At 41.9% G+C, this 23540-nt stretch overlaps 1 protein-coding gene and 1 long non-coding RNA gene across 7 annotated transcripts; one reads left to right on the forward strand and one right to left on the reverse strand.

Annotated features, from left to right (window-relative positions):
* Positions 1-807: 807 nt before the first annotated feature.
* C8H8orf89 (chromosome 8 C8orf89 homolog) lies at positions 808-12394 on the reverse strand. Of its 4 annotated transcripts, none has more exons than XM_028736705.2 (8): positions 12261-12394; positions 10270-10321; positions 8755-8915; positions 5578-5710; positions 3962-4051; positions 3259-3369; positions 1847-1911; positions 808-1103 (listed from the first exon to the last, which is right to left on the reverse strand). In XM_028736705.2, the coding sequence occupies exons 1-8, from the start codon at positions 12298-12300 to the stop codon at positions 964-966; spliced, it is 792 nt and encodes a 263-aa protein (XP_028592538.2). In that variant the 5' UTR covers positions 12301-12394; the 3' UTR covers positions 808-963. The 4 variants fall into 4 exon arrangements, with proteins under 4 accessions (XP_028592538.2, XP_028592537.2, XP_028592536.2 ...); XM_028736704.2 differs by having other exon boundaries at positions 5578-5707; positions 12255-12336; XM_028736703.2 differs by having other exon boundaries at positions 12255-12336.
* A 201-nt stretch (positions 12395-12595) lies between these two features.
* LOC144328692 (uncharacterized) lies at positions 12596-18744 on the forward strand. Of its 3 annotated transcripts, none has more exons than XR_013393895.1 (4): positions 12596-12703; positions 13742-13807; positions 14245-14292; positions 17814-18742. It is a non-coding gene; the product is annotated as an uncharacterized LOC144328692 (long non-coding RNA). The 3 variants fall into 3 exon arrangements; XR_013393896.1 differs by having other exon boundaries at positions 12669-13000; positions 17814-18744; XR_013393897.1 differs by lacking the exon at positions 14245-14292 and having other exon boundaries at positions 17814-18741.
* Positions 18745-23540: the final 4796 nt, after the last annotated feature.

Below are 23540 nucleotides of genomic sequence, written 5' to 3' on the forward strand. Positions count from 1 at the left end.
CTGCAACCCTTTTAATTTTAGGTAGCTGCAAACAGTAAGTTATGAATGTTATTGAGAAATCTAAGCTATGGTTAACCTACACAAAGATCCTGTTAGCTGAAGGTCTGTCTGACAACAAGGTGTTAAATGACCTTGCCAGTCAGAAGAGTAGGCAGATGCTTGGTTCGGAAAAGGAGCTATGATGATCACCCTTGTCCTCTTCAGATAGAACATGAAATGGGCCCTGGGGAAAGAGAAGTGCTGGTGGAAATCCACACAGCAGCTTGTGGTGTCAGCACCTGCTGTTAAAAAAATTGTTTAGAAAGCTGATGCGAATTTTAATCTGCTTTTAGTCAGTTATTTTAACATTTCAAATTACTGTTAATTCATTTTACTGATAAATTTATTGTTTTTGTAAACTGCTTTGGGGTTTTGATTTTTTTTAAAAGAAACCTGTAAAGCAGTATATAAATTTGATGAAATAAATCACAGCCTATCCTGGGGATAGCAAAGGGCTAAGAAGTTAAGCAACCCAAACCCAGTAATGTGTTAACAGCAGGCAGGCTAACAGGATAAGTCAGACAGCATTTTCTTTCAATAACAAAAGGACTCTTGCTTTGTTGGAGGTTTTTAGACAGAGGTTGGGTGTTTGTCATTGACATAAGCTTTAGCTGAGATTCCTGCATTAGAGGGGATTGGACAAGATGATCCTCAGGGTTCCCTTACAACTCTGACTTTTCTATCACTATTCCGGGGAAGGGGTGGCTGACCTGCTACTGCATCTACAGCATTAGATGCAGTTCAAAAACTTTACAATGGCAATATAACTACAAACATAAAAAAGCTTTATTAATCACATATTTCCCCTTTTCCCTTAATTGTGAGGTTTGCTGATCAACATAGTATTTGTGAAAGAATTAGATAGACGTGAACAAGAAACTTTACATGATTTCAAAGGAGCCTGTTCCTTTCCTGGTACGTTGTTTACATCATCTGTCTCTTGGCCTTCCTGAGTCTTCTTGTTCTCTCTTGATGTATGGTTTCACATTCCAATGCAGCCAGTTGAGAAAGCCGCTGGAGGAACTGAGGAGGAGCTCCAGTGACAGGGTCTGTGAAACGGTAACCTAGAAGAAAAAACGAAACTCCCCTTGATTAGTAGTGTGTACAAAGTATAATGTGCCCCTCTCATGGAAGTACTTAAAACAGAATTATACAATATACATCAAAAACCAGTGAAAGGGAATAAAATCACCCTATTCCTTAAAATAGAAACAAGTTGTAATGGTTATCTGAAAAGGTAGTAAAAAGGGGTACATAGTGTTCATAAACCTGGCCCATTATGCATTAGTCTGACCATGCTTTTTAGAGAGGCCTATGATTTTATATAGGTTCATAAAAAAATCAATTTGAAGTACAGATACCTAGGATTTAACAAAAACTAAACAGATTACCATTTCTCTTGCTATATTAGCATTTTATGTTATCCATTTAGTTTATTATTTTCCTAAGCAATCTTTTGAGCAAGGTATGCATTAAAGTAGAAAAATTACATTTGTGACCATAAAAATGCAATATGACCCAATGTATTTTCATTCCAAAACTCTAGAATAACTCTAGTAGCTTGTATCAGTAATCGCCTTTTGTTAATTAGCTGAATTAAGCCTTTGAAACATTTTACAAATACAACTAGAAATGCTGTCCCTTAGGTACATACGAAAACAAAGCCTTCAATAAACATGTTTATAACAGCAACAATATTCAAAATGCAAGAAAGTTCACATAGTAAAGCAGTGAGAAAATGAGTTTGCCTAGGAAATGCATCTTGGTGAAGACAGATGGTAGGAAATTAAATATATTAAGTACTTACCAGGCTTGAATTTGGATCCTTCTGGAAATGAAATTAGGCTGGAACACCGATTATACTTCTTCAACCTACAAACATTTGCACAAGAACATACTATTAATAGAATGTTATATTTATGGACTATGGCAATCAAGGTGACTTGCAGTGGTGTAATTTCCCAGCGGTGTGCTGAGATGAAAAAACATGCTGATCAATGCCATATAAGTATTCCTACATCAAAATGTATTTCTTTAGGAATCTCCATCCAGATTCCTAGTAGTACTCAACAAGTATCAGAACCTTTGTACTGAAAGGACTAATATGCATGGGGATTTAGGTAAATATTAACAGGGCAGACCTATAAATGAATACTAAAAAATAGGGTTCATAGAGTTGAATTGAGCGGCTATAGGACAGCAAGCATTGCTGGGAAATAAATTTGCATAGGAACTGCTTCTGAATCGTACTGTTACAATAGTCATAACATTTTCCTCCAGCAGAGAAAAGTATTGACTCAGTAACTCTTTCCACCAGCTCAAGTAGGCCAATATTGCACCTTTACACAAGCCTTTACTACATGGGAGAGCTCTCCTTCCCCATTGTGGTTCTGCCTAGCTTCAGGAAGCGAGATGACACCAGCTCTGCTGATTCTAAATCTCTGCTTTTTTTTAACCTTCCCCTGCCCCTTTGTGGGTGTACAGTGGTACCTCGGTTTAAGTACTTAATTTGTTCCGGAGGTCCGTTCTTAACATGAAACTGTTCTTAACCTGAAGCACCACTTTAGCTAATGGGGCCTTCTGCTGTCACGCCGCTGGAGCACGATTTCTGTTCTCCTCCTGAAGCAAAATTCTTAACCCGAGGTACTATTTCTGGGTTAGCGGAGTCTGTAACCTGAAGCGTATGTAACCCGAGGTACCACTGTACATATGAGCCTTTGGCAAGGGGGTGATGTTTCCCAGCATCACAACAAAAGATAACCCCATGGCTGAGTCCAGAGACTATCAAGGGGATGGGCCAGGCTAAAATGTGGAAGCTGCTTAACTATCCGGTGCCCAGTTCAATCCCACCCACAATATAGCAACAGTCTGGAACTGCCCCAGGTCTAAGTGAGTTTTGATCCTTGCCTCTCCACTTCCTGTGTCCCCCAGTAAGGTCCCAAGACATGGTGAAGGGCACATCATGCAGTGACCTTGCTGAAGGCAAGCAGGTGGACTAGTCTGCCAAACACCATTTCGGGACAGTTAAAGGTGGTTAAAATAAATATTCCCTTTATTTTCATGAATTTGATCAAGTCATGTTTCCCTCTCGCTATTATGTTGTTTCAGGAATAAACATTTAGAAAACAGTCTGGTGAAGAGACAGAATTAAATATATAAATTAAAGTAACTCCCAACATCGTTTTTCATGAAAGACCTGGTCCACTCATACTGCCTTACCTTACAGCACCTAATTCTCCAGCTCCACCATGCATACCGGATGTCTTCAGAGGGCCTGGTTTCCAAGTAAACGACCCTCTTTTATAAGCATCCCCCATGGCTGTATCTCCCCTGCAGGAGAAGAAAAAAAAGCAGTATCTCAGACAGCAATAGGTTTTACAGTAAAACCATCCTGGCATCACTTATTTTTCACATAGTGCTGTGAGGGTGGTTTTTATGGCCCAAGGTTCACAAAGAGCATATCACCAGCACACCACGTTCTTTACCAGTGTCAAGTCATTTTAAGGCACAATCTTAAAGACATGGGAAAGGAAATCAAAAGTGGCAATTTCACCCAGTGCCCTGCTGGGCTGTCACTGGCAGGGAGAAAGTAAGGATGAAGCAGCACTCCTCCACGCTTCACAGGTTTGCTGCCATAGTTTTCTCCTTAGTGTAGGGTCCATGTTGCAGGTCTGGGTATGTCTCCTTCACTGCATCTACTTTTAATAATACTCCTTTTGAGGCCTACCACTAGAGCTCTGACATCAGTAGTGTCTGCTGCAGTGGGGAGTGGGCAGCAGATCCGCCTCTCTGAGGCCTTGCCTCTCTTTTGACCCTAGGGGAAGGAGCTCTGAGGCTGACTACAGCCCAGTCGGACATGCCAACATTCACCCTTCAGGAACATAATTCTGAATCCAAACTATAAAGAGTAAAATTAACTTGCCTGCTTTTGTAGCAGCTTTCAATAAAGTATTGTGATGAAGTACGCGGAAGCACAAAAGGTGGCAAACCGGGGTCATCATTACTGTAACAGCTAAAATCAAAAGAAGAAGGCATCTAACTATATAATATTAAATGGTTAGACGTTGTGTTCTAATTTTTTAACATATTTTATCCCAAATAAATGGGATTGGTCAACAGATACAGGGATATACATAATTGGGTAGGAAAAAAACAAGGCTCTTTGTCATATATTTCTCTCTGACCTCTAACTCATAACACTATGTTGACTAGTCTGTGAAACCTTATGCCATTCATATATTGATTTAAAGTGCCTTGTGGCCCTGTAGTTTTTGCTACAACAGACTAACTTGTCTGCACATCTGGGAATTGCCTTAAACGATCCTGCTCCAACCCCAGCCACAAGCTCTGAGAAAAACATGAACAGTACATTCATCCACTCCCGTTTCTACCAAAAATTGATTTTTAATGATACATGTATAGCTGAGTGGTAAGACACATACTTATAGAACTTCCGGGGCCAAATTAAACGTGTGTTTATAAATACATGCTTATTGTTTGGCTTACTACTACTGGCTCTGGGGCAATTTACACTAAAAAACATGTAGAGGAGAAGAGCAAAAACCTATCCTCTATTCACTTTAGGAAACTTGTAGTTACTATCATTTCTCCAGTTCATTCAATTGTAGAGTTAGTGAGAAGCCTCTCAGTTACATACATTAAACAATGAAACATTGTAAACTACCATTAACGAAGTTGAGACTTTATGTGTGGGAAGTAAACACTACCCTGTACAAACATAAGCTTTGTCTAAAAAACAAAACAAAACCATAAAGCAGTAAGCCTATGGCACAGATAAGTACTTGATCACTTAAAAATACTGAGGTTTTTGCTGTTTCCCACTGGCCATATTCAGACATCACCCTATACCACAGTTTAGTGTGGTCAGAACAAACTGGTCTCCTCTTCCAAACAGCTATGAGGTAGAATGTGGAACATTTCATTTCCATTTTTGCTTACCTACAGCTTGTTTCCTTGTTGCAACTGACAAAACGTAGCTTGTTTGAAACAAGCCAATGTGAAACTAATAAGCTTGAGGCAAGATTGTGACTGAATGGCAAGTGATTCCCTTTGCTCTAAACAAAAAACAAAGCCAGTCTGGGTATGAAGTACCCAATAATAATCTTCCCCCTTTCCTCTGAACAGGTGATCACTGATGATCACAAGCAACAGCTTTAACCATCTGACTGGCTATATGCCTACTTGCCAATGTCTGAATTGGGGCTCATACAACATTTGGAAGTAATAGAATTTCCACTATATCATGACGATTTATACAAGTCACTATATCATGACCTGTTCATATTTTAGAAGTGTAGATCTTCAATCCATTTGACTTTAAATGCAGAAATGGAGCTAAAATTCCATCTTCTATTGCTATTTTTAAAATAAATTTGTACATGAAATTTTATGAGATATGCTTATTAGAAATTCCTCAGCTTGAAGTCTGCCTCTGAATTATACCTGTGCAGTGCACTTTGAATATGTGAAACATCTATACATACACTTCATACAATAATAGAGTTTATAATGGTATACCTGTCTGGAAATAAATGAGCAGCACCTTGTGTCTTCTGTGCAACGGGAGAGGGGTTTGGTATTGCCTGAGCAAGACTTGGCATTGCAGCATTTTCATCAGAGTCTCTCAAGCCATATGCAGATGTATATTCTGCTTAAGAGAAATAATTCAAAGCAGCATACATGGAACATCAGACCAAAACTAGCTAGAGCTACAGTCTTACACTTGCTTAGAAGTTTGCTCCACTGAGGTCAATGGGAGACTTCTGAAGAGACATGTCTGGGCACAGGAAACTGGTCTGGTCCTTGTGAGGTTACCAAGTCAGAAGGAGCAGTTCCCTTATAGTGAGCTTATGTTCTTAGCCACCTATAGAGTCGGGAATCGTCAAGAGCGGAGATGCCTTCTTCTAAATATACTGTGTGTGCACACACTTACACTAAACTAACTACATAACATCTATTCATCATGTCAAATCCTCAGCTGAAACTTACTCCAGTATCTAAAACATGCACATTCTGTTCCTTACGCTGAGCCACTACCTGGAACACAATGCATCGCAGGGGGATTGCAGATAACACTATTTTATGCATGCCTACTTTGAAATAAGTTCCACCAAGTTCAATGGGGCTTACTCCCAGGTAAGAGGATCAAGTTGAAGCAATCCTAAGAACCCTTGAATGGCAGTCAAACCTGGAATAATGCAATTGCTAAAACCCCCAAAAAACCTACTGTTTTAGAACAAAATCAAACTGTCGTTGACTACCTTAACATTTATTTTATTTACAAACGAATGTTTATATATCTCCCTTTAGCAATCCTTTTGTGCCATTTACAAAAACATGCTAATACACAACATACTAAAAACAGCAATATATTAAAAAGCCTGGGAAAGTAAAAAGTCTTTGCTTGCACTGAAAAGATAGTAATGCTGGTATCAGGTAAGCTTCCCTTGGGAAAGAACAAATGGGGTACCACAACCAGAAGAGGCCTTCACTCTTGTCACCACACACCTTACCTCAAATGGAGAGAGCCCCAGAAGAGAGCTTCTGAAGACTCACTACATAGGCAGATTGATATGGAAGGTGGTGTTCCTTCAGGTACCAAGTCACATAAGGACTTCAGAAGTACTTTGAATTGCATGTGGAAAATGGACTAGTGAAGTTCTTCAGGTATTGGCGTAATACTTCTAAAATGATCAGTTACAGTTAGCAGCCTAACCACCGTACTGTGAGCCATTTGCAGTTTCTGAACCATCTTAAAAGGCAGCTCCATGCACAAAACATTGTATTACTCAATCCTAGATGTTACCTGGAATGAATAACTATGGCCAAGTTATTTCTGTCCAGGAGAAGCTGCAGCTGGTGCACCAGCCTACGCTGTTGACAGGCACTTCTTCCACAGAGCTTCCAAGGCCTCCAAGTAGAATGTTTGATCTAGGAGTACCCCCAAAATGTGTACTCAGTCCGAGAAGCTAATGAGGTGGCCTCCACATGTTATGCTACAGTTTCCATCAGTCCAAGTCAGCAGGTCAACTACATCTTCAGGGTACCACATTAGCTACCTCTAGGGTGAATGTAACCCCATCCAAAACAAGTTGAACACTATCTCCCTGGTCAAAACAAAAAAAATTCCTTCCAGTAGCACCTTAAAGACCAACTAAGTTAGTTCTTGGTATGAGCTTTCGTGTGCATGCACACTTCTTCAGATACCTGAAGAATACCTGATACCTGATACCTGAATAATCTTCAGATACCTGAAGATACCAGGTATCTGAAGAAGTGTGCATGCACACGAAAGCTCATACCAAGAACTAACTTAGTTGGTCTTTAAGGTGCTACTGGAAGGAATTTTTTTTGTTTTGACTATGGCAGACCAACACGGCTACCCATCTGTAACTGGAACTATCTCCCTGAACAGACAAAACACCTACTCACAGAACCTCTGTCTTGATGGGATTGAGTTTGCTTATTAACCCACATTCAGCCCATTATAGATTCCAGGCACCTCCTCAGCACTTCTACTCCCTCACCTGAAACTGATAAAACAAGAGACACACAGAAAGTGCTGGGTGTCATCAGTACACTGATGGCCTTTATCCAAAAGTGTGATTTAGTTATGAAAAAAGTATGGAACAAGACAAAACACTATGAAACAGCAAAGAAGAAATTCTATGGGATCAAGCAGTAGTTCCCAACTATCACATTCTGGGAACAGCTTGAGAGGCAGAAGTGAACCAATCAGAACATCACTTCCATCTTCCAAACCAGGGTGGCCACCCAGAAGAATACTATCGTTAACGGTATCAAAAGTGGCTGAGAAGAACAGCAATATCTGGAGAGGGTGTGCAGTACAGCAGTTTAAAGGACAATTCTTGTTCTTTTGAACTCAATGGGCAAACGTATATTGATTTTAAGGAGTGGAAGATAACTCTCAACAACAAAAAGTGCAAGAAAAAACTACATAGGTAACCTCCCCAGACACGTTTGTTAACAACTTTTGATTTTGATTTGTTTGTGGGGATGTTGTATGTATTTAAATCAAGCAAATGTTATCCCCTTTCAGTGTATTTCCCTTCACTTTTCTTATTGCAAAGGAATTTGTTTGTTGTAAGGTAAAGGTAAAGGTACCCCTGCCCGTACGGGCCAGTCTTGACAGACTCTAGGGTTGTGCGCCCATCTCACTCTATAGGCCAGGGGCCAGCGCTGTCCGAAGACACTTCCGGGTCACGTGGCCAGCGTGACAAGCTGCATCTGGCGAGCCAGCGCAGCACACGGAACGCCGTTTACCTTCCCGCTAGTAAGCGGTCCCTATTTATCTACTTGCACCCGGGGGTGCTTTCGAACTGCTAGGTTGGCAGGCGCTGGGACCGAACGACGGGAGCGCACCCCGCCGCGGGGATTCGAACCGCCGACCTTTCGATCAGCAAGCCCTAGGGCGCTGAGGCTTTTACCCACAGCGCCACCCGCGTCCCGCCTTGTTTGTTGTACACAACTACAAAATCCACTATAATTGCTCAACCTAAATTTGCCAGTAGTCAGTGGATTCCAGTCCACAAACTAATGACAATTTGGAAGCAGCCAGAAATAGGGATTAGGTTGGTCTTTATGGCAATTCCAACACTAGAAAATCTTGGTAAGTTTCCTTTTTATGAAATGTAGGCTAGGATAACTATCAAATGACAACCTTAAACATCTTACCTTGTTTTATCCTTTTTGTCTTTATCACTGCATGTTTCCAACTATTCTCGAAAAGGTGACCCCCAAATGATTTTCCGGAGACTTTTTTATCCAGGAATCTTTGGTCAGATTTTAGGATTGGCAATTTTTGTTCCTTTGGTGGCTGAGAAATGACAGGTCTGCTGTTTCAAACATCATAGTGAACACCAGAGGGGATACAAAAGCAAAAATAATAAATGCTTTTCACATGTTGTCTGTACAGACATTTCTCAAGTAGTAAGTGGGTCAACCAAGGATTGCTATATTTCAAACAAGCATTCTGTTGGCCTTCCCTTGAAGCTGATGGAATCTAGTCCAAAATGTTGGGGAAGACTGCCCTACATGATTACTCCTCAGAAGGATGCCTCTCCATGGCCAACTTACTGCTTCTTCAGAATTGTGCTACAAACTGTTTTCAATCAAATATTGTAACATTTAGCTACCTCTTTCCTTATCTATTTGTGAGAAACTACTCAATTTCAGCCATGGAATATTGGAGTGCTACAGAGAAAAGAGAAATGTTCTAGGGTGCACACCGAGCACAAGGCATTGTTCAGACATGTACAGCCTCACTATTACCCAGTATGATCTCTAGTGCATCTTTAGGCATACTCCAAATCAACAGCATGCATTTTACAGGGCTAGCAACAGGGATGGACAAACTGTTTCAGGAAAGTTTGCATTGATATTCTCAGTGAGAAAACCAGACAGATTGCCAAAGAAAGTTCAAAATGCATCGTCATAAAGAAAAGGATCCTATGCATACTAGAGGCAAATGTCCCTTTACTTTTAAAAAGTGCCTGTTTTGATAACTGCTACAGCTCTTATGAATCATCAAAATATGATGCTAAGCTTTCCTTATTGTAAATTCTTCTGTTGCAATCTAAACTTACAAGACCCTATCCCCTAAAATAGGAAATAATAACTCCAAATCTTTGGCAAAGAAAGCGCAGTACTTGTAGACATTTAAAAATATCAATAAACCCCCAAGGGTCTCAACAACTGGGAATAAAGAAGTTGAATAGAACAGGAAGTTGAATAGAACAAGGGAATATTTGGCTCTAAACTATAGAATCGAAAGTATTCCTGTGAACCAGCATCAGGCAATTTCAGCATCATGACTACATACAAGTCTGCTGTTCAGGTGGCAGATGCAGTAAGCAAGAGCAGCCTCTCAGTTACAAAGAGATTAACAATGCAATCTTCTACATGTCTACTTTGGAGCAGGTCTCACTTAGTTAAGTGGGGCTTACTCCCAGAATAATACATTGATATAAGATTACAGACTTAACCACTAATCTCCATTAATGGGAGTGAGGAATGAGGAGTTAGGAGTTATGGAACGATGCTAAGTTAAGGTAGATCAGCACTAGCACTTAGCTAAAAACCAGCCTCTTTTGAAATCAAGTTGGGTTGGGCTTCCATATTTTAAAAACACTGTTTCATATTTTAGAACACTAATTTTAGACCACTGGGCAAAGTTAAATAAATACTTACCATTCAGGGATGCACGAGATTTCTGGCAGCTTACCATTAGGAGCTTGTGAACCTGTAATATGCAAAGTCCATTCAGATTCAGTTACTCTATTTTCATACCAAAAGTTAAAGTAACATTACAGTTAAATATACTTGCATTAAAAACAGTAAATATTTTACCAGTAATGGTAAATTTTGCTTTAGACAGCACACTCCCCCATTTTAATGATGCACTACAACATATTATTCAAACCAAAATTTGGTCAGAACACCGATTTAAAGGAGTGTGATTGGGATATAATATCTATTAACAAAACACTTAAGGAATTTTTATAGCTTATTTTGTCAGTTTATAAACCATCTTTCAGTAACAGGGTTCTCAGGCTGGCATACAAACAATACAATCATAGAAGCTGCAGCAAAAACCTCAAAGATCAAGCAGAAAACACTAAAATAAACTAAAAATTTTGTTGCAATTTCAGGTGCCAAAAAGACATCAAAATTGGAACCTGTTACACTTCTTGAGAGAGAATATTACACATCAGAGGTACAACTGGGACAGCTGTATATCCATTTATCACCAGCTGCACACGACTTAAGGCTTTATAGCAAGGCTGGGGAAGTGGATCTAGCTAGGTGGTGAGTTCACCCACCTATCAATCACCTGACACCAAAGTGATGTCAGGTGATCCATTTTTGGTACAGCCCACAAAACATCAACAACCAATCAGCTGCACTGGGCTTTGCAGGTGTGGATGATCAGCAGTGCCTGCAAACTTCTTTTTGGCTCAGGTGCACATATACCTGCTCTGCACCTGGTGTCATCATATAAGATGTTAGGTGTAAGGCAGGTGGGTATGGAGAGGCCTAGCGTACCTAATTAAGCCTGTAGACCAAAGATTTTCCACAGAAAGGTAACAATCTACACTTTGAATTGTGTTGGAAAGAGATCTAATGCAGCTATGTAAGCACAGGTGAGAAGCTGGCCCCAATTAACTGGTCACACTGTATTTTGTACTCACTGAAGTTTCTGGGAATTTTAATTTTTTTTTAAAAAAATGAACCCTATGTACAATGCCTCAAAAGGCAGAGATTTCAAAGTTTGTTAGAAAAACATTTCTATCACATTTCTGATCGTCTCTTTTTACATGAACTACGATAAATGAAATTTACAGCCCTCTGCTCTTTCCAGCCTAGCAGTTGACTTACTCTAGCAAATCTAAATCAAATAAATTATCCCCATACTGTATCATCTCTCAAACCTACAAGTTTCTCAAGCCCACACACTCTCTCTCCACTACCTCAGAACAAACACACCACACAAAACCATACCCATGTTAATCTGGGCCACCATACAATTTTGGGGAAATTACCCTTATGAGTCCTCATTGAAAACAGGCCAATTCTTATTCCCACTGCTCTATTTTACCACTGCTCACTTTTGTTTCCTCAAGTCCTCAGAACAGTTAGGTATCTTTTACTTTCGGAGTGGAATCCCCACGGCTTTGTTTGTGTCAGGTCCCATTCCTGCAACCCTGTTTTTTAACACAATATACCTCGGAATGATATGCAAACCCCCACTGCAGGGTGAGAAGTGTTTCAAGCACGTGCAGAGTGCCCTTCCCTATCAGTCCCCACGTGATAGGGGAGTCGTTTCAGGCAGAGTTGAGCCCAAACATGCCTCTTCTTTTCAATACCCAGCATTTGCAAAATGCTTTAGGCTAGAATCCTGTGCTCTCTTCTTTGTGAATAAACCCCATTTAGCTCAATGGGACACATCGCCCTGTTAAGAGAGTGCCCGAGGAGCTTCACCTTAATCCCTCACAACAACCTCGTAAGGTAGACCAATTGGGTCGCCATGCTGCACGCACGCCAAGCAGGGAGAGTGGCCCACCAGCGCCTTCTGCAGCGTCCCTTCCTTTTAGGGGAAGAGGTGGCGGGGGGGACTTGCAGCAGTTCCCCTCTGCCCCCCCCCCCCCGAACAGCCCCCCACCCCCAGCACTCACACGCACCCTGCTGTTCCAAGTGGATGCGCTGCTGGCTCCTGCTCATAGCGGCCCTTCCACCACCACCACCGCGCTCGCTCGGGGAAAAGACGAAGGAGGCTCAACGGCGGCCGAAGATTCGGTCCCCTCGCCTCTGTAGGACGGGAGGAGGCTGAGGCCCCTCATGGCCCTCCGCGGCAGCCGGCGCGCGAGACCCCAACGGCCGCATTTCTGCCCCGCCGGCCTCGGCTACTGGAGCGCCGGCCCCGCCGGGCGCGGGCGGGCGAGCAGGCCTGCCGCTGGTTGCTAGGCAACGGAGGGAGCCGCAATAAAGAGGCGAGGCCTGGCCTTCATTGGGGCGGCGGCGAGGTGGCTCTCTGGGCCTTGAAGCTGAAGGGAAGCCGCAGCTGAGAAGGCCCGTCGAGTGCCTTCTCTTCCCCGCCTCGGCTTCCGACAACTGTTTCTGCAAGGCAGGCGTTCAACAGGCGAAGCCACCTGCTGCTGCCCTCTTTTGTTTTGGAAAAAGCCTCCCCTGTTGAATTTCTGCCACCTGCAATCAGAAAGGCTGATAGGGAGAGGCAGCATCCTCCATGGCCAAGGCCCGGAATGGGAGCTGCATTTAGTCTCTTATGGCAAAATCCCAAACTTCATGGGCATCGCAAAGCCTTTAAAGAGTTTCATCGTGGTCCACGTTGACTCAGATGGAATTGTCCTTGGACCCAGAATGTGGCGGTTCTCACCTTTAATGCTGGGCATTAGGAGCAGTGGTGAAGGCACACTATTCCCATAGCCACACCCTTTCTAAGACTATACTATAACCAAGAGTAATGTTTTGGATTAATAGCACACAGCTTAATTTTCCTCACACGCCTCTCCTGTTTTGCTCAAGGTCTAGTCTGATGCCTTGTGGATTCAAATACATGCTCACTATTTTTGTGGCATGTTGCTTAATCATCATGAAGTAACTTTGGAGCTTTTCAAAATAAAAGTGACAGTTTAACCCTTAGCCATGCATGCTAATGTAATCTGCTGCTGCTGCTGCTGCTTGGTTTATTTGGTGGGATTCTCTCTGAGTAAACTGGCTGCAGAGGATTGGCAAAGAGCACGCCAGGAGATGATTTCATTGTGAAATAAGTGGATAATAAATAAATAAATAATAATAATAATAATTACTACTGCTACTACTGCACATAATTGCTGGTACTTCAGCAACTGTGTGGGTTCCCAGGTTGTTTCACAGCTTATTTCAAAGCATTTGAGTTGGTTGATTTTTTATCCAAGCACCAAGAGAAGGTTAGGATAGGAGTCCTAGAATGATAAGGATTCCATCAATAGGAAAGGAGAACAGCTGCAGAAACAGCAAAGGCACTGTTTACTCAGTGCTGCCCTGTCCACACACCCTAAGTGGCAATGTCAATGTGAGGTTCTAATCTGTTTTACCACGGGTGGGAGAAGTTTCGCCGTAGAAGTTATTTTATAACATTAAAAGGGACTGTCCTTTATTTCAGACAACACCATGGAACCATCGCAACGCTAAAGTTATGCAGTGCTATAGATTCCATGAAGCAAATAAAGTAAGTTCCATTATTTCCTTTTAAAAATAATGTTGTGACAATTCTAGCACGAACTAGGACAAAAAAAGGTCACAACACCAGCTGCTGAATGAAACGCAGTCATAATATAAGGATTTCAAAAGCACAAATCATTCCTTCAAAAGTGGTGTACATCTAAATCTCAGTTTATACATTTAGCACATTCACACAGTAAAGGTCTTTCTGAACTGTGCCACTTCATGTTGCAGGTGGGAGTAAATGTATGTTAAACCACTTTCCCATCAGAAAAATATACCACCAGTGAAAACAGCATAAAGGGGAGAGAATATCTTATTTCTACTTCAAATAAATTCCTAGCTGCTTCTTTGGCACAAGACTAAGCAAGGACAGATTGATGAATACTGACAAAAATCATGACACTGCTGTCTTGTCAAAAACTGGTTTGTGTCCTTTCATAGGAAACACATGATTCCACACCCTCCCTCTGCATAATTCTGCAATTCAAGGTAAAATGTGCCACAACCAGAAATTTGCCATCTGGCTGTCTTGATATTCATGATTGCTTTTCTTTGTAGGATTAGCCACATAGCCCAGTTGCCCCACAGTCAATATTCTGGAACTTGTGTGCATAAAATTGGCCATATCGTGAATACTGAAAATATTTATGTGCATTTGTGTTTGTGTGATTGGAGGCATGAGCTTGAAAAGCCACGCCACAAACACAAAAGCATACCCCTTCAGCCAAGAGGTGAAAAGATGAGAGAATAGGACGGCAAATTTGATACACTGTCTGAAATACAACAGGTTCATTGATGACAAGCACCTCTGTGGAGAGGAGACACAGCATACTAGATTCTCAGTTACACAACGGGTGACACTCTAGAATCCTGGCTCAGTAAAGCAGAAACAAACAGTACAAGAAGTCTACATAGATGGGGATTTTGTCCAAAGCATTGGCACTTAAAGGTTCAATTAAGGTTAATGGAAGAGGAAAGGTAAGAAAGATGTCAAAAATAGGGATACTGAGTACAGAAATGCAAATACAGAATTACCAACAATCACACCATGCTTTTACATCTTGTGGTCAAGCTGTGGACAAAACAGCAGTCTGTGTACAGTATTTTTGCAACTGTTTGTGAAACGATGAGCAAAGTGTTTGTAAGACATTTTTGCAGAAATAGACCACCCTGAGATTACTGGTCATTCTGTATGTCTGCTTTTCTCTACAAAGTATAGCTATATTTAACACCCTACCTTTCCTGTCTTGCTTACCTAGCCTCATTAATATCTAGCTCTCACTCTCTAGCTTCTGCCTGCTTCTAGCTCAGCTGTCTCACACACTGGCGTTTGTCTTTCTCTCTACCACCCATTTGCTCTCTGGCATACAGCAACCCACTTTGTTATAATAAGGAACATACTTAGATGGTAATTATGGCCATTCTCTCACAAAGGGACTTGCCTGACCCATTCAACAGTGGAACAAATCCATTAGATTTTAACCCTTGCTGGATCCAGGATTCCAGGAATTACAAGGGACTTGGGTATCATGCAGGCTAAACCCCCAAACTCACAACAGTATTATATAAACAGATATAAAGACAGAAAGGTAGAAATAACAGGCTCAAATCTTAAGGGTCAGTGAAAGCCTGAAAAAAGACGTATATACATCTCTGAAGCAACTAATGGATGATGCTTTGTGTATGACAAAGGGAAGGGGTGTTGCAGAGTACAGGGACAATACACAATTAGTATAATTGTAGAGTTGGAAGGGACCCTGAGGATAATCTAGTCAGTTACCTGGACCTCCAGTGACAAGGATGAATATAGGAGGACTACAAGCTATTGGTGGTGACCCTGCCACTGGTGGGTCCATCCCCCCAAACAGGATTCCTTTTAAGTCCTTGTCACCAGAAACCTGATGATGACATCAGGCAGAGGTGTCTGCTGAGTCAAACTGGCTGGCCTCTCTAGGAGCCAAACTCTCCTGCAAACGTACCACAGGCAGAGGACAAGAAGGCAGCAGATGTTAAGGAACACCTTTTACTGTCTACCCAGATAAATGGTCCTCTCTTCTTTCCACTCTCCTGCTGGGTGTGCACGTGTGTGTTAGCATCCAGAGCCCAATACATTTTCTTTTACTTACTTGCTTCTTGCTTATATGTTTGACCTTTGAATGTTTCTTAAAATTTGCTGATCTATGCAATGTTTGATTTGTCTTCTGCAGGGTTCTCACTTTGCAAACCTTCAGTTCCTGGTTTCATAAATTACAATAACAAAATTGCCAAAAATAGAAGCCATTATAAGTCTTTTTTCTCCCTTAACTTTTGTTTTTCATTAAATCAGTTAAATCTGTTGTCAAAGCAACAAAAAGACCAACCTGGCTTATTAGTTCCTTTTATATTGCACAGAAGAGAAATAAAATGCGGGCAAATGTTGCATTTCCCATGGATTTATAGATAAATTTAACATATCAAAATGAGAAAAAGTCAATAAAACCAGTTTCTTATTTGTTAAAAAGGGGGTGGGGATTGCTTGGGCATTTTATCAGGCCATCGGGACCTGAACCTAACACCTCTAGAAGGCCCAAGTATGTAAAAAAGGCAACACCTAATGGAACTTTAAACTCAGCTATGTCTAATTGACTGGAGATAAGTCAAACATTGCTACACTAGGGTAGAGATTTATATTTCTAATTGAAAACAGGTGCAAAATAGGATACATTCTATGCCGGTGTTACCAACACAAAGCAGTGAGAGGAGTTGCCATTGTAACAGTACACAACCTTGTAACAGCTATCCAACCACAAAAACCAGTGTGGCTGCATTTTGTTTGCTTGCTTACTTTGGGGGCAGTTCCCAGAATAGCAAGAGGTATATATTTGTTTTAAAAGTTAGAGGCTGGAGGTCAGGGATGCAGAACCTCAGGCCTGGAGGCCAAATGCAGCCTCCTGGGCCTTTCTATTTGGCCTTTGGGACTAAAACAGGTTGTGCCTCCCCATTAGTTTCCATAGCTTTGGATTCAACATAGAGCATCAATCATACACGGACCAGCTCTGCTATTGTCCTAACTTCAAGATGATGTCACTTCCAGCCAGGTGACAGGGTGGAGAGAATGAATCATCCCATCACAACATGGCCCATTAGGATGCTAACAGAGGCACTTACCTGGGTCAACTATGGAACTGGTTTGATTGGTTCAGCAATCAGGTTTCTTTTTGTAGATTCTAACTTCACAGATACAGAATCACAGGTTTGGAAGGGGCCCACAGATATTATCCAGACTACCTCTCCAGCCCTATAGTAATGCTTCCCTGGTGTTGGGCCACTTTGGTATCATTGATTGCATGACTTTTATTTGGAGATCCAGCAGATATGATACACCTATTTTGACCCAGCGACACTTCTCAGCAGAATTTGAATCACATCCCCTGCCAGATTTTCAGAGAACTGGACTAAAGAGTGAGAGTGCAGCAGTTGTGGGCATGGGTGCTGTTCATGATGACCTGCTCTGATCTCTCGTTCCTCCCGTTTCCACTCCCATGCTGAGTAATACCCAGAAATCACAAGGAGTCTTCACAGCCAGTGCATGGAAGAGACAGTGGGACCATGTCTCCAGCTTCCAACCATTGACCTCCTTGCAGTAAATGGGGAGGGGGATTCTGCACCCACATACAGCTGTAGGCTGTATGCTCCCCTTACTTTGTGGTTCTATCTACATCCCCCTTGAACTATACTTTAAGAAGTTTGTTATTTGACTTCTGGATATTTTAAATCACCTTTCAGGAGTGGCTGAGCTCCTCTGAAATCAGAGTCCCATTGGTTTGCTTGTTGCCAAAGTGCCAAGATCCAATGAAGCCAAAATAAGGGTCAAAAGTTGCTAACAATTGGCCAGCATCCCTGGAAAGTTTTATAGAGTATGCCTGATTAAATAATGCATTAAGCCTGGGCTTGAATTCTTTCCCTACTTATGAACACAGTAATGTCTGAGTTCATTTTTTTTTTACTTTTCATGTGCTGCTATGGAAAAGCTCCATGAGCAGAATGACAGACTGAAATCAAAAAAGGAAGAAAAATAACAACTCAAAATTTCTGTAATCCCAGACAGATTTGTGTCATTCTGGTTTCTTACTACACTTATGATAGGTTTTATCTTTACATTCAGTAAGAAACTGTTAGACATGTTTTGACATTTTGTTATGTAGAACGGCTGTTGAATTGTACATGTTAACCACTAGGTGGGGCAATGAAACAAACCTAAATAGACCCTTCAACATCAGATTGTGTGCAGCAGCTTGAATCTTTACATGTGCTTCTCCCATTTGAATTTATCTTTTTAAAAATATTGTAGGCATTTGCAGTACACTATAACCCCTTTCGGGTTGCTATAGAGAAAGTCAACTGCTGTTATCATAACAGCTTCTAAGCCTACTGTGCATATTTAAATGGTTAACTAAAATAAATAAAATGCCCCTGCCTAATGGTGTTAGCTAAGTAAGTACATTTTCTATGCCAATACACAAGAGACACCTGTAATAGGTTGCATATGTATCTGTACTCTTTCCAGTTGGTAGCACCATTGCTGCCATTAATGCTGTTTCAGCAAATACTGAAAACTCAGCTGTTTACCAAGGCCTTTGCTAGCTACTTATGTCAGCCATTTGTCATAACTGTTTATTTGTACTGTCTGTTCATGCTGCTGGTTTAATATTATGGTTGCTGTTGTATTTTTAATGGATTTTATTCTAAACCCTGAGCTGTTTTCGTAATAAATGACACATACATATTTTAATAAAGAAAGAATCCTACTCCTTTGTGGAGCACAAAATAGCAAGGAGCCATGCAGACAAGCAAATATCTATACAAGATGTGGAAAGGGGCAAGGGACAGCAAGCCCCTCTCAGTATATATCAGCACCCTTTCTACTTGTGATTCCCAGCAACTGGCATTCGGAGGCATTCTGCCTCCAATGGTGGAGGTAGAACATAGCCATGAATCTGTTTGATCCTCTAAGCCAGGCATGGCCAAACTTCCCATCATCCCTGACCACTGGTCCTGTTAGCTAGGGATGATGGGAGTTGTAGTCCCAAAACAGCTGGAGGGCCAAGTTTGGCCATGCCTGCTAAGCCTTCCAAACTGGTGGCCATCACTACATCTTGCAGGATAGAATTCCATAGTTCAACTATGCACTGTGTAAAGAAGTACTTTCTTTGCCTGTTCTGAATCATCCAGTGTTCAACTTCATTGAATGGCCCCAAGTTCTAATATAATGAGGGAGGAAAACTTAATCCACACTACACATCATATTATTACACTTCTATCAGTAACCCCTCACCATTTTTCTAAACCAGGGTTTCCCAAACTTGGGTCTCCAGCTGTTTTTGGACTACAACTCCCATCATCCCTAGCTAGCAGCACTAGTGGTCAGGGATGATGGGAATTGTAGTCCAAAACCAGCTGCAGCCCCAAGTTTGGGAAACCCTGTTGTAAACTAAAAAAAAAAACTCCAGATGCTGTACCCTTTCTTTACTGGGGAGTTACTCCAAGCTCTTGATAATTTTGCTTGCCCTTTTCTGAACCTTTTCCAGCTCTACAATGATATTTTTGAGGTGATGTAACCAGAACTCTATTCCGAGTGTGGCCTCACCATAGATTTGTACAATGACATTGTGATGCTGACAGTTTTATTTTCATCCCTTTCCTAATTATCCCTAGCGTGGGACCTGCCTTTCTCACAGCTGCTGCACATTGGGTCAACATCTTCCTCAATCTACCCTCTATGACTCAAAGGTCTCGTTCCTGGTCCATTACTGCCACTTCAGACCCCTTGAGAGTATATGTGAAATTAGTATTTTTTTGCCCTAATGTGCACCACTTAACACTTGAATGCAATGTATTGCACTTGCAATGTTATGTCACAAACCTTTGCATCAAGGTTCCTAATGATTCTAGGGATGTGCGAGAATAATGACACACTTGTTAGTAATTGGTGTCAGGCACCTTTTCAGATGTGCTGAAGGGGAAACAATTACAAAAATTACTTAATGAGACAATTGCTGAGCCACTTGCCTGCACAGAGAACAAGCTATTTGGCATTGTTTTGGCAAGAGTAAAGCTGAGCCTGAGCAGAAGCAAAGTTTGAGGAAGGGGATCCTGTGTGGTTTGTCACCACCCACCTCTCCACTGGCAGGAAGTTAGACTTTCAAGAGGTGTCCCCTGCCAGTTCAATTTGTGCTTAAGCAAATAACTAGACAGCAATAAATAAATAAAAAATAAACAACTTAAAAGCAGGAATGAAACAGAAGACAACTTGTTAGGAGAAAAGAACTCAGTGGTCCCACAGTGGGACATACCACTCTGTTCCCTATGGCCCAGTCCTAAGAGGTCCTAATGGCCCCTGTAAGAAGAGAAGAAAAATCCTGGTATGGGCTGGAGTAAGAGAAGGGAGAAGATGGGAAAGGAAAAGTGGAGGCCCCTGAACATTGGTGTGTGTGCTGGTAGGTGACCCAAGGCCCCGGACAACCTTCAGCTCTCTGTGTCCAATGACCTCTCCCCTGCAATAGTCACTTGGCAGCTGGATCTCCTTCCTCCCTACAGAGAAGGAACTTATCACAGTAAGAACAAACATTTGCTTCTCCTGTAATGGAGGAAGGGGATCCTGTGTGCAGTGGCAGAGCTTCATGCTCCGGCATGGGTGTGTGTGTGTGTGGAGAGCAGGCGGGGGCAGTGTGGTGCGCTGCCTGTGGGGGCGTGGTCCCAGTGCGGGTGGGGGAGCAGCCGCGATGGCACCCCACTGGGATCATGCTGTCGGGGGCAGTGCGCTCCCCCCGCACTCCTCTTCCTCTGCCAGTGCCTGTGTGGGATGTATCACAGCAATTACTGTGGGAGCTGCCTCTAGTGTTCACCACCTAATGATTCTGGGGAGGCCTTGCGCTCCCTGGATTGGGGCTGGAAGAAGACAAGCATGGCCTCTGATTAGTGCAATTCTTCTGTGTGCCTGAGTTAGATCCTGATCACCTGCGCATGGTAATGAGCAGAATTCAATGAGGATGGACTCTACAGAGAGGTTTCCAAGGCTGGCCTGATTTCTGAAAACACACACACACACACACACACACACGTGTGTGTGTGTGTGTGTGTGTAAGAGAGAGAGAGAGAGACAGAGAGAGAGAGAGAGAGAGAGAGAGAGAGAGAGAGAGAGAAAAGGGCAAAACCCAGTGAAATGAGAAAGTGCTGAGAAAAGATGTAGTTAATGTCAGGAAATCAGCTGATATTAATGTTTACAGCTGAGAGTATGAAATGCCATTTTTTTATAACTAAAATTATTGTTGGCAGTCTTCTAAAATATCATTAGAAGAGGCAACACATTATTAAATGTAACTGAAAAGAAATTTTTTTTTTAAAAAAAAGCACAACCATGTATAACTTTATCCACTTCAGTTATTTTGCTTCATTATAATCCTTCACTTCTTACTCCCTGTGATATGGTAGATTGCTTCACCATGTATGATTTTGCAAAAATACAGGCCTTGCTTTCTATCCCTTTTGGTTAAAATACTGGTCCATACCCATCTTGGTTACAACACCCATCTCTCTGCCCTCCACAATGTATGTTGGCGTGCATTTGGTAAGTTTATTATCTTTGTACATTGTATTTGATTAATTTATAATCCGCCCTTCAGCACGAGGCACTGAGGGAGGAGTATGCTTACAAACACCAAAACCAGCTACCATAAAATACAACACAAACAGTAAAATACAAACGTAACAGGCCATAACAAGATAATAATACTCAAAAGAAGGCATGAAATCCAGCTAATAAATATGCTGGATGTCTAAGCAAATATAAAGCTTTCGCTTGGTGCCAGAATGTTGCTGGTGTTGACGCCAACGAAGCCTCTCCAAGGAGGTTGCTTCAGATACAAAGCACCATGACTAAGAAAGCTTTGTTTGGTCACTGCCTGCCTGACATCTGGTTGCAGGGATCTTGGAGAAAGGTGAGTTGTGCAGCTTCATGTGAATGGAGGTGGTCTCAAGCCCTTTAAGTGGTCAAATGACAGGAAGTGGTCCTGCACTTACCCAGATTTTGTGGTGCAGTTCTACACTCAATCAATATTTACAATAATGCATACATTCGGGGAAGGCATGAAATAAAGTAAATACTTTCATGAAAATAACATACAAAATGCATTTTGGGGGGGAAGTTGCTTGCAAAAACATGCACATCAGTCAAAATTGCATACCGGAATGCGTTTATTAGAGAGATTCACAATGAAATGCTATTGAATTTTCACGTGAATTTAAAAATAATACTCACATATTGCTGAGAAATGTGAACTGAATTTAAAACTGGGAAAATGAGAAACTGAGAGAACTAAAACGGAGAGATCCTTTCAACCCTACCACTGAGCCATATCGCTTCTCCACTTCAATCTCCAGCATCTCCAGGAAGGGCTGTGAAAGACTCCTTGTCTGAGATCCTGGAGAGACACCATCAGTCATTATAGACAATACAGAGCTAAAGGACTGGCTCAGTATAGGGCGGTTTCTAATCTACCTCTGAGATTTCCATTGTGGTGCTATGTATGACACTTTTCTGTTAAGAAATTGGCCACTGAGCAGACAGCATGGGCTAGTTAACCTCTGACTGCAGTACTAAATCTCTGTGCAAAAAAGTTCAGTGTTATCCTGGCCCCATCCTCAAGCTGGGAGGAAGTGTTACTAGAAAACGGAGAGCTATCAGGCTTGAATCCAACAGCTTTGTTCTTAGGTAGACAGCAAACAAGCTCTCCAACCACGGACATTTTTCTTGTTTCCCCACTCCTAGTGCCTCAGAGGTCAAGTTCCAGAGAGGGGCTCTCAGCCAAAGCGAGATCAGTTCATCATATGAAGAATGAGGGCAATTGTAAAAGGCCTGAAGCACCGCACATTTCGCTCCAGGATTTCCTCAGGCTTCAGGAATTCTCAGCTTGATTATGCCTCTCAGGCCACAGAGTGGGAGAGCTTTACGGAGTCCGTACTGGAGATTCAGCACAGGAGCAGCCTAGTGGGAAATGCTTTTATCACCCACAGAGAGGTGTGTTCTGGCTTAGCTTTCACTTAAGTCTTAAGAGGATTGCTAGCAGCTCTCTGCTCTGCCGGTGACTCACAGAAATGATGGTGGGTGGGTAATACACACCACTGGCTGATGATGGATATGCACACCCCCCCCCCCCCACTGTCAAAACAGCTTTCCCTTCCTTTTCCTAAGAGAGCCCTGTTTTGAACAGAGAAAGGGCTCCGATAGACCACTGTGTATTTTGCAAGGACATTAAAGCTTGTTGCATAAATTGCTCATTCCAAACAAAGGATTAACCACTCGAAAATGCCAATGCCATCAGTTTGGTGCAGCGTTAAAAGGGCAAAGGCTCCCTCTTCAAAAAACAAGAAGCTTCAAAGTATAGCAGTTTCATCAGATAATTGCGCCCTTTAGGATTTCCTGATAATGCCTTCAGCAGGAAATGACTGTCCCATGATACTTGTTTTTTACTTAATGTTTCATCTGTGTAATTTTGATGTGCTGAAAGGAGACATTCCAAGCCACTTGCTCTTGTGATCTATAACCAAGCACATGACATTTGGAGATCTCTGGCAGACTCCTCTTCTGATTATTGAGTGAAACAACAACATAGACTTATGCCAGATCAGAGCACTGGGCCATATAGTTCAGTACTGCCTACACTCAGGAGGTCCTCTAGATATTGCTGGGACTACAGCTC

Source organism: Podarcis muralis, chromosome 8 (genome assembly GCF_964188315.1).
Source record: "Podarcis muralis chromosome 8, rPodMur119.hap1.1, whole genome shotgun sequence".
Taxonomy (NCBI): domain Eukaryota; kingdom Metazoa; phylum Chordata; class Lepidosauria; order Squamata; family Lacertidae; genus Podarcis; species Podarcis muralis.

Bases quoted from the DNA above. Each gene is read 5' to 3' on its own strand.
- C8H8orf89 (XM_028736703.2), bottom strand. From the start codon at position 12,300: ATGAGCAGGAGCCAGCAGCGCATCCACTTGGAACAGCAGGGTGCGT. The intron at 8,916-10,269 runs GTAAGTATTTAT...TGTTTGAAACAG, and splicing joins ATCTCGTGCATCCCTGAATG to CAGACCTGTCATTTCTCAGC. The intron at 4,052-5,577 runs GTATACCATTAT...TTTTGATTTTAG, and splicing joins GCTCATTTATTTCCAGACAG to CTGTTACAGTAATGATGACC.